Source organism: Gasterosteus aculeatus, chromosome 9, assembly GCF_964276395.1.
Source record: "Gasterosteus aculeatus chromosome 9, fGasAcu3.hap1.1, whole genome shotgun sequence".
Classification (NCBI taxonomy): domain Eukaryota; kingdom Metazoa; phylum Chordata; class Actinopteri; order Perciformes; family Gasterosteidae; genus Gasterosteus; species Gasterosteus aculeatus.
The window spans coordinates 14,328,167-14,342,383 of record NC_135696.1 but is presented as its reverse complement, the minus strand read 5'-3'; the positions used below and the strand labels follow the sequence as shown (position 1 = coordinate 14,342,383).

At 44.0% G+C, this 14,217-nt stretch overlaps 1 protein-coding gene across 3 annotated transcripts in view; it reads right to left on the bottom strand.

The window, feature by feature from the left end:
* Positions 1–14,217, bottom strand: part of ctnna2 (catenin (cadherin-associated protein), alpha 2) — a 224,977-nt gene that overhangs the window by 180,429 nt on the left and 30,331 nt on the right. For all 3 annotated transcript variants that reach the window (XM_040186278.2, XM_078109035.1, XM_078109034.1), the window contains 3 exons: positions 12,891–13,057; positions 11,701–11,820; positions 10,481–10,747 (listed from right to left, as the gene is read on the bottom strand). In XM_040186278.2, coding sequence (XP_040042212.2) covers positions 10,481–10,747; positions 11,701–11,820; positions 12,891–13,057 — 554 coding nt within the window. The remainder of the gene's footprint in view (positions 1–10,480; positions 10,748–11,700; positions 11,821–12,890; positions 13,058–14,217) is intronic.

The window sequence follows — 14,217 nt, the reverse complement described above, 5'->3', positions numbered from 1 at the left end:
ACGAGGGGCTGTGTGAGCAGGGCCTTAACCAGTGAATATCCCACTGGGTCTTTACCTCTGTGTGAAGAGTGCATCGGGGATGTAGAACACGCAGCCGCTGGAAGGCAGAATCATTTTGGAAAAGTTTCTCATTCTGACGCTTCAGCTTTTGAAAGATACACAAGAAGCTCTCAACCTTCATCCTGAACGTAATTGCCAATGGATTCCATTAAGGGCTGAATGTGAGAGAACAACTGCACACAATGTCGGTGCGCATACTGCTGATGCTTTAGAAGGCACCATTACAGTGTGAGATTGAAAAGAACGGAGAAGGGATGAAGGCAAAGGATGTGGAACTAACAAGATGAAGACATAATGCTGGCAAAGCAAGAGCAGGAGAGAGAGCAGTCAATTCTATTGACGCAAAAGGGAAGTCTCAACAATGAAAGCCATGCTGATGAGAGGAGAGAATTAACAAAAAATACCCCACTATGCTTGGTTATCATTAATTTATTTTCTTCATAACTTTTGAGTTGTAAAGAAAATACCCCATGTGTTAAACCGTCAAATAATCCAAACGCCAGTTTATCAAAAAATCCTTGGTACTGGGAACACCTCCTTGTCCTTCTGTGTGAGGAAAACATGGTATTATAACCCCTCTCACGTTCACATAACAGGGAGTTCAGTTTCACTCGAACATTTAATTTTCCTTTTTTCCGTAGGAGTTGTAAATAGAAAGAAACCAGAGGAGAGGAACTTGCTTCACGCAGGCTCTGGGTCACCCTTCTATGAGGGTGTACTTACTTACTACATTATCTCAAAATGACAGCTAAATTGGCCTGTCAACAAAGCTACACTCATCTAAGCAACTTCACTGGTGCATTAGTGCCTCTTCCAAACATAGATCAGAGATATGGGGCATCTCTTCCATTCTGGAAGCCACAGGGGGAAATTACAGAGTTTCTAAGTGCTGCACTATTCAAACATGTATTTTTGCCTACTTGGTTTCACTTGTTGGTTGGTTTTATTAGCCGAGTTTCTTAAGTATTTTGTATGACTGCACTGCAAAGTTAGGGTGAAAAAGAAAAGAAGAAAAATCCAGCCCATTGCATCAGGGGTGCCACTGAAGTACTGAAGAATACTAGCACTAATTGGTGGCTTGTTATTAATTCAAAAGCAGGACTTCCTTTGACTACTTCAGCTCCAGTGAAGATAAGTGTTTGGAAAGGAAGTCTGTGTGTTTGTGTATGTGTGTGTGTTTATGATATATATATATATATATATATATATATATATATATATATATATATATATATATATATATATATATACACATATTCACACAAATCTCTCTTTTTGTGTCTCCAAAACAGTCTTATCCACAGAATGCAAGCAGTTGACTCGATTCAGCCAGCACTGAATTGATGTGTCGCTGCCACCTCAAAGTACTGTGAATTAAATATCGGGGATGTGTGATCCCCTCGGCAATCTCCAATCCAGGCGGTTGAGGACGTTATCCGTCCCATAACAGATTGCACACTCCCTCCGCACCTCAGGTTTATTAAAAGGAAAGGGCCTTTTGTAACTAATGCTTCCTCGATAGCACTTAGCGTAATTAAAAAGCTTGCTACATGAATGCTTCACAGTTCCACTGTCAAACGCACATAGACATGTCACATTGCAGAGAAAATAGCAGTGAGGAATATTTAATCAAGTTTTTAGGAGGGTTTTCAAAATGTTTACACCACTGAATGTCAGTAGAAGAGTGCCGAAATAAAAAGCAACTGCTTTGCATTTCTATGTGCTCCGACTTTGAGGGTTAGGGAGCTTAGCTTAGCCACATGGAGACTCAAAATCAGACAAGCAGCTCATTTATAATCTTTTGGTTAGGTTTTGTCTGAGATCCAGCAGGAGTTCCCTGCCAGATATATCTCATTGCACAACACCTAGCCTCAATGACAGGACTGTGCTTGTGTGCTTTCGTGACCAAACCCATATTATTTTTCAGAGATAGTGAAAGACATTGTGTGGGATGAAAAAGCAATTTGACACAGCGATTTGACACAGTCCCTGGCAAGGACAGTCTGATTATAATAAGAAACGCATTAGATCAGGAGAGAACTATTTCTAAACCTTTGTTACAATACACACAACCTGTTGTGTGTGTGTGTGTGTGTGCGTCTGCTTGTGTGACAACACCGAATATGTACCGTGAACAAGAGGCACCAGCATGCCGCCGCATCTCTGCATTTGAACCGATCTGAGGGGGCAAGCGGGCAGGTGGGGCTCTTACACCGAGGACCTTGACTAGTACGCAAGTTACAAGAAATGTCCTGCACCTCCACAGAAATCCACACTCATGAGAGAGGTCAGAAGGGAGATGCAGTGAGACAATTCACGTTGGTTGTTGTTACCATTCCATCAGTAGCTGCCTAACTATATATGACGGGGTGGTTTGAATAATCTCTGTACACACTGTTAATCGTTTCTGTCATTCTAACCAAGAATGTGCGCCAAGAAGAACAGTGAGAATGTTTCTTAGAACATGCAATACTAACAGAGACATGGGAAGTGTGGGGATACTTTAGTATGTATTGTTATCATGAGCCATCTGATGTACTGTGATAAATGTCCTAAACGATATCGTGTGCATCTTTGAGTCATTTAAATGCAAACTTGGCGGAACATCAGTCTAATCTAACAAGGCTACTTAACTGGAGATAAACAACAAGGTCTGAGTAATCCTAGGAAGCGGCAAACTGAGCTTCATGAAAGAACGGGAGTGGAGAAGCTGGCCACATTGAGCCGAAGGCTGTGAAGCCTGTTTAACAATGACCCATCCCGCTATCCTGCCTCCCTCCCAATGCCTTATCGCCATCAAGCAAGAGGCACACAGTGGCTAATTACTATCCGACAGAAAACAAACAATACTTCCCCATCTCCCCCGGTCCCTTCCCATTACTTCAGCCCGCTTCCCCGTTTCATATTCCTCTTGACGGGTGCGTCTGTCCGAGGAGAATGAGGCAGAGCTTGGCAGGCAAGGGGATGCTGTTAAGTAGGGGCGTACATCTGGGCTGACACATGGCTCGGCCAAGGTGAGAATAACGTACGCTGTTTTATCGAACTCAGCGGGGTTCTTGTCAATAGCACAGCCGCTCGGCACACCGCGTTCGATGCCGTTGTTAATGCTCGGGATCCGGGCGCATATGTAAATGATTGTGCATCTGCGCGTGCTTGTGTCTGACCTTCCCCAGCAATTATCAGCGGGAACAATGATCAGGATCCACTCTCTCTCCTCCCTCCCGTTCTCTCTCCCCGGCGACTATGGAATGTGTTGAACACCCACGTGTTGAAGAAACGAAATCAATGTGAGTTAAGGGGGGAGAGAGAGGGAAAATCGGGGTGGGAGAAACAAGGCGGAGGGAGAAAACAGCATACCCGTGAGAGAGAGAGTGTGTGTGTGTGTGTGTGTGTGTGTGTGTGTGTGTGTGTGTGTGTGTGTTTGAGCAGGGCGAATGTGCAAGAGAGGAAGACGAAAGCGGGAGAGAAGAAAGAGTCTGAAATGAGATGGCAAGGATAGGACTGCACAGATTGATATAGCAATTACCAAGAAGGCAATCCCTCAGTTAGGAATACATCTACATACATTACTGCTCTCCAGCCAGCAGCCTCTCTGAGTTTGGCTCGGCGGCGTCTCATACACAAAAAGGATCACGCAGAAAGGTCATCACGGGGCGGCCGCTGTGCTCACAGTAACGTCTGTCGCGCATGTGGCGCCTTACAGAGGAAAGCAGCGGGCTACCTTTATATGCGGGTATTCTCCACTCAAGGATAACAAAGCCTCTCCTCCGTTGTCCACGATGGGGTTTTTTGGAACTCCCATCTCAGCTGCATTTTCACGGAGTGTCTCCGTAGTGCGTCATTCCGTAAAACGTAAACGTGGTCACTTAGCTTTTGCTGCACAGACTGACGCATGCAGCATTCGCAAAGCGACTTACACTCGCGGGCGATGCTCGCCACAGCAGAGATCCAAAGGACTGGCTGTCATGCACACTCTCCCTGAGCTAGCTAGTAAATCCGGTTATAGTTAGCCTATAATGTATGCAGAGAGAGGAGCAGCATATGCTTGTGCAGCGTGACTACAGGCCCCGCAATACTTAGAGCAGAGTTTTGCATGAAAACACAATCCTGCTAACAAATGGGCTCAGAGCCTACATGTGAGCATTCAAGACACATCAGACGGTGGGAACAAAGAGAGAAACGGAGAAAAGGATGGAGCATAAGACGAGGGGGGAGGGTGAAGGGGGAGTGGGGAAAAAAAGTGCAGTGTAAATAACCCCAATGAAAAAGAAGAAAGAGTTGGAGGACAAGCAGATGGAAACAAAGAACCGTGGTTAAAGTGATCCAGTGCGACTTGGATCTCCGCCGTAGGGCTCAAAGCTCCGCTCTGCTTCGTGTGTGCGTGTCTACGCCCGGTGTGAATGAAAAGTGTGTTTGTGTGCGCCTGTGCTTACACTACATAGAAATCCACTTAGAACCATTCCCTGTGATCTTATGTCGCATAGCTGCAGGAGCACTATTGACGCGGTGACACCACAAGATGGCTGGAACCGCGTCAGCGTGCATTTTGCCGGCATGTGGAGAAGAGAGAGAAGCATTTCTTTCCTGTGGCTTTGGTTGCGAGGGGTGTAATTGGTAAGGCTGTATCTGGTCAACTCAAATAGTGAACCAACGTCAGTTCAAGGATATCCGTTAATCAGGCCGTTGAAAGCGTTAAGAAGGTATGGCTTCCGTCTCATTAGTGACGCGGAACCATACGAGGTGATGCGGGCTCTCGGCAGAGAGTGAGCGAATACTGCAAGTCTCTGTATCCAAGGACTTGTAGGAAAAATAGGGTAAAAATGGAAAGCAAAAAAAAGAGGGAGGGTGGGGGGACAGAAAGCGGGACGGACGATTGTTGAAAGTAATCAAACGCTGCCATCTGCTGGCCATTGAATGTGCTGTTTAAGGTCTGAAGCTTTAAATGCTTGAACAGCTGCACCGTTGTGCCACCTGTTTGCATTGATCCAACCAGAGAATATGTGACACACACAAAGGACAAAGAGCTGGGGGAAAAAGAAAGATCAGCTCTGCTGAGGGAATTGCGCATTCAATTTGCTGCTTGAGAGAGAAGAAAGAGCTCGGAGGACAGGGTGATCATATCGATTTAATCAAAATAATGTCAGAGAAGGAGTCATTTTGACGGCATTTTTATGGCCTCTTAGTGCCACTCAACAGGTATACAGTTAGCAAACTAAGGACAAAGGCCTGGCAGAGGCGCTATGCCTCCGCTAAGACTCTGCTGTAACAGCCGTATGAGAGCGGTTGCCAACAGCTGACGAGTGAGACAAACACGACCTAAAAGTGTGCACGAATGGCCCGGCGAGAGAGAACGGCACAAAGGGATGGAGAGCGACTTCATGCACCTCATCTTTACAGACATAATAGTTACAACACCTCTATCTTCTTCCTACTCGTCCCAACGAAGAGCAATCAAAGAACCCTCCTCCCTTCTACTCACACCTGCACACCCTGGTGCACCGGTTCCTCCTTCACTGACATCAGCCGAGTCGTTGCGCATCTTGTATTTCTTCATGAAAAGGTTTTACAAGAAGTACTTACTGCTGCTGCTGCTGCTGCTCACAAGCTGATACCTTTATGTATGACACTTCAAAGAAGAGTTGGAGAGACCAACAGAGTCAACAGGTGCTTCTTTTGACGGAACAAAGATAAGGATTCTCAAAGAGGGAAAACGACAGACAGAGAGCCTTTTTGCATATTAAAATGTGCACAACAGTTACATGTCTGTTTTCTTCCTGGAAATAAATGCTCACACAAGTGACAAAAAAAACCTGGCGTTTAACTTTAGAACTGATGCATTCCAATGATTGCTATAATTAATTCACAATTCCATTGCTTAAGCATATTTTCTGTGTTCTTTCTAGTCTTTAGAATTGCTTCACTGCGTATGTGTGCTTTGACCTAAAAACATGAGTGTGTGTGTGTGTGTATTAAAGTGTGTCTTTACCCACATACCCGCAGGGTACTGACTCCATCTGTCCTCCCACTGAGCTCAGATCGGCAAATAAAGACTTTTATTCCAACATGACAGGGCTTTTCCTGCATAGCGAATTTAAAGGTGGCCATCCTCGACTTGTCGCCTTTACCGAGCCGTGCAGCCCTGACGGGGATAATAAAACCCAAAACGGAATCAGGCCAGTTACAAATGAGTGACTTTGAACTGGTGCCGACCTCCACTTTTCTCTTTTAATAGATCCTGTACGTCAGTGTCCAAAGTTGAATTAGTCCAAACTAATTCTAATTCCTGGTTCCGGTGAAGACAAAAAAAAGGACAGATGAGGTCGTACCCTTTTTCTTGTCTTATTCATAAGCTGCCCTTTCAGCCGCACATTTGTGCCTTGCATTTAAAAGTCTCGTCTAACCTTCTCTGTCACAGACCGGATATGTTCAGCATCAGTTGAGGCAATGTGCTCAACATCCGTGCCATTTTCCTTTTAGCAGCATACGAGCCACACTCTTCCTTCAAACAAAATAAAGTCCTCGGGATGTTTCCCCTGTTAAAGGTGGACAACCGTTCAGATAGCTGGTTATCTTCATTCTCACTGAGTTGTCCATGTCGGCGTGCTGTTTTTACAGATGATTACACTTTCTTGGCATTGAAATAAAGGGAATGAAAGGTACTTAGCGTTATTTCCTTCAAAAGGAATGCTGGGTGTTTACAGTGTGATAAAGATTGTGTGATCAATCATGATCTCTTGGTCACACAGCATTTTCCTGTCACTAAATGTCTTGTAATGTCTGAATGAAAGATGCTGTGAGAGACATAATAGAAACGGAAGGAGTCAAAATGTCGACATATATTTGGCCACAATAACAACCCACACATACCACTTATGCCCATTATTGAAATCAGCAGCATCGTACAAAAAAGAAGCCGAGACAAATGAAAAGCCTATTTTTCCGGATGGACCCGTCCGTCTGTTTCTGAGCCGTACTCGGGTTTGCTATCTATGTATCCAGCCGGTGCAGAGGAGTCATAGACTGAGTAACAGATCAAAGCTGACTTAGGACAGGGAGCAGCACACCAAAACTGATAAACCCAATCATCCCAGTCTGAACTCTATTACTGAGAACAAAGCAAGTGTGCGTGTGAGAGCCTTTTAGCTGATGGGAAGACAAAAGAAAGGAGGAAGAGGGAGAGAGAGTCAGACATCTGGAGAATAGCGTACAGCTTAAATCCCAATTGTATCATTACATTATAATTGCAAGTAAATCCACCAATATATGCATCATGTGGACCGTACGTGTACGTCTGTTTTGTCGCCAAACAAAACAACTTCTACAACTGCGTGTGCAGAAAACACTTAATAGCATAATCATAATCGTACACAGGGACAAAGCCCTGCGAGTTCCATGCCTCATAGCAGAATATATCAGGTCATTACTATTCTGAGAGGATCTGACCACAGTCTGCGTCTCTGTGGTAAGTTAGGAATTAAACATGCACCAGCTTCAGCCGAGCACAGAGGGCTGAGCTAAGGGCAATTTGTCTCATTTAACTGCTGCCTATCTGCTGAGTGCAATAAAATGATGCCGGTCCTTTGCTTTTCTAAAGGGCTGTACCGTTTGAATCAATGTGATTACAGGCCTGTAGAAAAGCAGGAAAGCAGGTTCCGAATTCACTAGAGAAGCATTAACCGCAGCAACAGAAACATTGTGTTAAATGTGGGGGCTACGTGCTATTTTTTTTTTTTTTTTAAGGGAAACTTACCCTCAAATATAACTAGGCATACTAAACAGAGGTAACGAGCCAAGAGGAACAAAAAAAAGATATATGTTGAATTGTAAAAGTAGGCTTATGGTTAAATATAAGCTTATGTTTAGACAATATGTATACATGTAGGTATAGTATTCAGAATAAAGTACACAGTATCACATATTTTATATGTTTGATACGTGTGTCATTGATCACAGCATTACAGTACTGTGCATGTGACATCAACTTCAAATGAATACAAAACAACTTCAACGCAGAACTGTCACAATGTCCTTTTCACTTCCTGTTTTATTTTGTAGACCCCCGATCCACACCTCTCAAAAGACTTCACTTCCTGTCTCTGTTCCCTTGTCCGCCTGTTTTTCTCCACACCTGTCTCCAGTTTTGCATCTCACACACACAGGCCAGCCTCTCTCCCGCTCATCCGCAGATCGCCGGTCCTGCGTATAACGCCACTAACGCTGTGACCCCATGAATTCTTCCTTTTCTTTTTTACCTGTGATGCCGTCCGAGCCTCACATACGCCCATACGTCTCTCCCAGGATCCCGCGCCACCGGCCGGTCACCCAGCAACCGTTCGCATGCAGCTCTGGCCCAAATTAGACCAGCGGCCTCTGGTTTCCAATTAAATAAACCACGTTGAACTGCTCCTTGTCCTCTTAGCGTTGTGCTCGTCGGTGCAGCCCACACCGACCAGCACAGGAACTTCTCTCCCATCTCTAATTAAAAATGCTAAATAGCAGTAGGGAGATGAAGTACCGTAACAACTTAAACTTCAGTCACTTCATTTGACTTCAGAGTTTTGTAAAATGTGTTTTATTCATGCAACTTGTTTATTGCTTCCCTTCCATCATAAATCATAGAAATCCCAACAACATAACACGTCTTAAAGGCACAATTATTTGTAGTTATCAGTCAGTCGTTTTTAAGATGACCCTCAAAGTTGGCCCTGAGTCTTCACACTGATGCTATTCGAGAATCCTACTTATTTAATCAAATCATATTGAATCTAAAAATTCCACTAAACCGCTACATCCAGTAATCAGTGAAAGTCAAGGTCCTGTTAAAAGTTTGTTCCTGTGAAAATACTAGAGCTGTCAATAGAATTAAAAAAAACTAACTAATTAATTAACTAGTTAATCTGAATTGAAATCCATTAATCTAGATTAATTGTGACTAAAAGTTAGTTAGCAAGACAAAATCGTATACATTAAGGAGTAGGCTAATGACTTTAGAAAGTGTGTATTTTAGACACTGTTGTTTAATTGCGTTTGCTTTTAAACACAAAACTACACACCTTTGATCATCTTGGGAGGCAGAATCCCACCGGGTGTAAGTAGCGAGTCCTTCTGCTCTCCTGGTGCACTTTGCTGTGCTCTGTGCAGATGTTGAGATGGAAGTAGCCCAGCAGCTAACAACATGCTATCAGTGGCTAACGTGGTCCGACTGCCACTCGTCCCCCTTCTGTTTAACAGGTCGAGGGATTCGTTCCCGCCGTATGTCGCGCCTCTGTATGTTTTACCTCGAAGCGTCTTGGTCTTGGTCAACGCACACCGGAAGTAAACAAAGTTGCGTTAACTGTGTTCAAATATTTTGTTGCATGAATGTAGGCCACAATAATCTCATAGATTAATGTGTTAACTTTGACAGCCCTAGTAAATAAACATCTTAAATATGCTTGAGTTCCTCCTTACGTTTCTGTGGCAGTTCATTATTCAGTAATAATGGCACTCAGTGAAAGCGAGTGCTATGAAGGAGCATAACTGCATAACATGTTCAAGCTAGAGATGTGTTGAAGAAAGCAGATTGTCTTTAACAAAAAAAGTTGTGTTTGTAACAAATATTACAGCTCAGCCAATCGGATTAGATGACAAGAACTATGCCTGTACCACTGTTGATCCCTGTAATCGAAGACAAATGCACTCGCAGTTTGTAGTAAGTCTTATGATTCAGGGGGAAAGTTTCTATCATAGATAAGACAGCTCTTGTGTGTGTGCTAGGAAGTAGCTTGTTGTAGCAAGAGGCAGTTATGCAGTATACTGAAGATGTGAAATGGAAATGTGCAGCATTCATTTAAGGTTGCTCTGAATGTGTCAGATAAATGTCTATGCAAGTGTATGCAAATACCACTTTGCCGTCATCAACAGGTGGAAGTGCAAACACACAGCACAAAATACTACTGTCATCCTGAAACGGTGGCATAAGTGCACTAGGTTTTCTATTCAACAAGACACATTTGGGTTCACAACGCATTGTATTTAGGATGTTCATAATGACAAATTGCACGAATCCCCATCGTGATCCATCATCCAAAACCACTTCAATGTCCTGACCTGCAGAGACATGAAGACGCCACCAGCTCAGATAGTTCACTATCAACCCACGACCACAAGATGGCAGCAGTGAATCATTTTAAAGGTTGAAAGGGGAAAATTCATTGTGTTCTGTCTCAGTTATGTTTAAGTATATGCAGCTATAATTTACACGTGCAGCACGTGTCGTATGTCCGTCAGCTTCAAGACATAATGAAAAACCTCTGTAAGATCATCAGAGATTTGCTTCATTAATGATCACTACTGTGCTCTAAAAGCAGGAATGTAGCAGAGCGTGACCTTATGAGTCAGTGTAGAATTTAGAAGAAGAACAGAATACTTGCTGACTTACATCAAATTCGTTGAGGGCAGCAGCCAGCTCTCCAATGCCGGCGTGGCCGTGCTTCTCGTCGGTGGGTGAGGTGGCCTGAGCAGCACTGGAAATGCCTCCGATGGCCTCCTGAACCTGCTTGAACACGTAGTCCCGATTGGCACGTGTGGCCGCCACATCTGGGTGGCGCAGGAAGGCCTGTGAGGCCGTGTACAGCATGGTGGCGTTCTTCTTAAGGGCGCCGCGAGCGGCCGCCATCTCATCTCGACACTGTGGGTCTTTCAGCTCCTGGGGAGGTGATAAAGGTTCTCAGGTAAGAATTAAAGGCTCGGGCATATTTAAGAAATAAAAAGGACCCTACAAAAAGCAAAAAGAATGTCTCAGTATTTGGTCTACAGCATGTTTGGTTCTTGACGGAATCAACAATTCGCGATACAGCAAAGCGGAGCATGAAGTTATCCAATCGTAAGACATTTCCTGTCAAAAGTTAATGTCCCATCTGAGCGCAGTGCGTAGCTGATGGACAGTTTGGCGCGGAGGATGCTTATCAACATGACAAGGCAAAACGCTTTTTGTCACACTCAGGGCCATGTTAGATATTCTAACACTTTGAATATTTGCTGATTTACATTATTTTTGATACTATATAAAAACACTACAACACTGTGAAATTTCAAGCTTAAGTGAAGCACCGCACATGTGAGCTGAAATCATACAGTAACAACCTGTAACAGTTATGTTTTGCTAAAATACTAGAAAGACGATTGCAAAGAGCTGTAACTGCACATCATTTTGGAGCTGGATGATATTTCTTTTAGAATATGAAACCAAACCATTCTTGCTATTATTCACTGATTAATGTCTGGGGATTCTCTCTGCAGATTTTTGACTTATTTCCCAGTAAAGTTGGACGTTTTACCGTGGAAATTAACCCGTTTTTTTTTCCAGGGCAGGCTTTGACTGGCTTCTCCTTGAGAAATTGATGAGATTGAGATTAAGCCAAAAGCATTTTCATACATTTAGCTGATCTCATACAATATCAAACCCAATATCAAATAGTCAAGTGGATCTTCACCAATAATCTGCCTTGTACTTGTACAAATGATGTTTACAGATCGCCAAGCAAGGGAGGGAGTGTGAAAGAACTTGTAGGAGTTTTCTCCTACAGAAAACCCCTGCGACACACAAGTCGGGAGTGGTTTACTTCTTCTTTCTAAGACAGAGCACAAGCTTCCAGATACCTGCTGCCTCCGAGCTGCCACATAGTTAAGCTTCACCATCTCCTTCCCGAACTCCTTGAAGCGGTTGGCCAGGTCCTGCTCATTGGTCGCATTCTTTACTCCCTCCAAGGCCTCCTCCACCTGTAACACACAGACACACAAATAGAAGAATCTTCCAAATAACTCGATGGAGGCATTTGAAAACTAGCATACACATATTTTTATAGTCTGATTTTGTTGTGTACATCAAACCATACATGTTACAGCACACGTCAATATGAAAAATAAGGGAACAGTGTGCACCTTCAATCGGGTTTAAAACGGCAATAACCATTTAGTTACGGGTTAGTTTAACGGGTCCCGTTTGAGAAACCTACACCCCTTTTGCGGGTACACAGTGTTTCGCAGTGATGCACAACGATGTAATGGGAAGAGAGAAGAGAGAGAGATCGCTTTTAAGTGGCCTTTAATGGCAGAGCTTATACTGGGTATAATTAAGCCCCTCTATGGGCCTTAGGATTCAAGCTTGGAAAAAAAGGACGAGGAGTGTGAATGACTGAGTTTGTGTGTGTGTGCGTGTGGGTGTTGAGAGAGAGAGAAAGAGAAAGAGAGTGAATGAGGTTTTAAGGAGGCCTGAGTTTGATTCAGATTCTGCCAGTTACACATCAATTTTTCTAAAACTCTACATCACCTTCTCTTTCAAAGCCGGAGCCATTTTCACAATAAAGGACTGAGAGAAACTTGAGTTCTTCAAATTACCCTACGGTCAACGAGCGTGAGGGATATTTGTAGTTTATCACGCCAGTGCACTATGGTACGATATTAATACAGCACAATCAGATGTGTGGTTGCAGGATATTCCCCAATGCCTCATCTATATGCTAATGTTTGCAGAGGCCGTGATAAAAGAGTCCTTTGCTGCTGAGGACTACACATCAGGAACAAGTCTCTTCTTTAACAATTGAACAAACCGCTGTACTTAGCTGTACTGTGCATGCACCTGATTGATTCTATCCGTGGGTAGAATTTTTGGGGATGAATCTGTTATTTCAACTTAAGGCTGCATCCATACAAATGAGAATTCTAACCAATAAGTGTAACCGCATGGCTTTATTTTTTCCATCAGGTCACAAAACACCTTGTTGAATTAAATTCAAAATGATACTGATGATCCGTCTAAAAAAAAAGGAAAATGTGATGATTGCACTTACAATTTTGAGGTGGGCCAGCAGCCTCATGACATCGGCCATGTCGGCGAGGATGAGCAGACGGGTGACAGCCGAGAGCAGGGCGCGCGCCGCCCTCACCATGGTGCCGCGTTTCACAGAGGAACACGGGTCATCGGCGAACTCCGACGAGGTAATGCGCATCGTCTCTCCTGCCAGAGGAGACGGCGCGGTTACTCTGGAGCAGGCGGTATATTGCATATATGCGTGTGCGTGCAGCATAAACACACTCCGCATGTCCGTATTGTTGAACACATGTTGAAGACGAAGTGGGCCAATGTGGTATGACTTCATGTTGCATGATGTTTTAAGATGAAACAAGGCTTTTTTTTTCAACGTTTATTTCCCGCAAACAAGTCTGATGCTTGTAGAGAACATTCTGCTATTGAGAAAATAGGTTCATTTTTTTCCAGTGGCAGTGGGCAAATGGCGACGGCACTGGGAGTTATAGCTCTCAAAGTTAGTAAAACTTGCAAAAGAACAAATCCTAATACCCACACCGAAGGCAGGGACACAAAGACAGACTGGCGCTGAGGGGAGCCGTAAGTTCGACAGGCCCGGCGATGCTGGTGGAGAGTGACGCCACAATGGGCCTGATTACTGAACCCCTGTGGTCTGAAATCAGCATCTATAATTCAATCACGACAAGATGAAGGGGTTTGGGAAGGCGCGGCCACAATGACACCGGTCTGATGAGGTGAGAGAAATGTTTTAGAGGGTTTTTACTGCGACCATAACCGGGCCCATGACGCCATCTGGGGACGCCTCCGGTGGCTGCTAAAGGGAGACGGTCTTCTAAAGTCTGCTGAGTACAGCGCACATCAGGCCATCTCTCGCCTCACACTTCTAAAGTTGTTGTAAAAATTATTTTCCTTGACATGTAATTATATCCAACCTCGCACAAAAACAGTAGAAAGGGAGAACAAAGAGTTTCCCCATCAGCAGCCCATTAGTAGTTTGTAGTGGAGGGCTTTTGAGCATGATCAACTTCTCATAACGGCATTAAAAGCTCAAGAGACGTGGAGTGTTAAATGTCCTCTTGTTTTCTAGTGATGGTGGATCAATGATTTTTACTGGATTCATCTGCTTTTTCAAAAGGGCTCAGCTCCGACATCAAAATAATCAAAAAAGCGCAGTGTAACTAAGGCATGAGCAGGTTGGAGGACTGATCTCATCATTTGGGATCTCAGCTGTGGCGATGACCTGTGTGGCGACGCTCTATGCCACGCCTCAAAAGAGCTGAGTGCCATTAATTAATATAAACACATTCCGTGTTCAACAGCACCAGCTTCCGTGAGGAACACCCTTACGA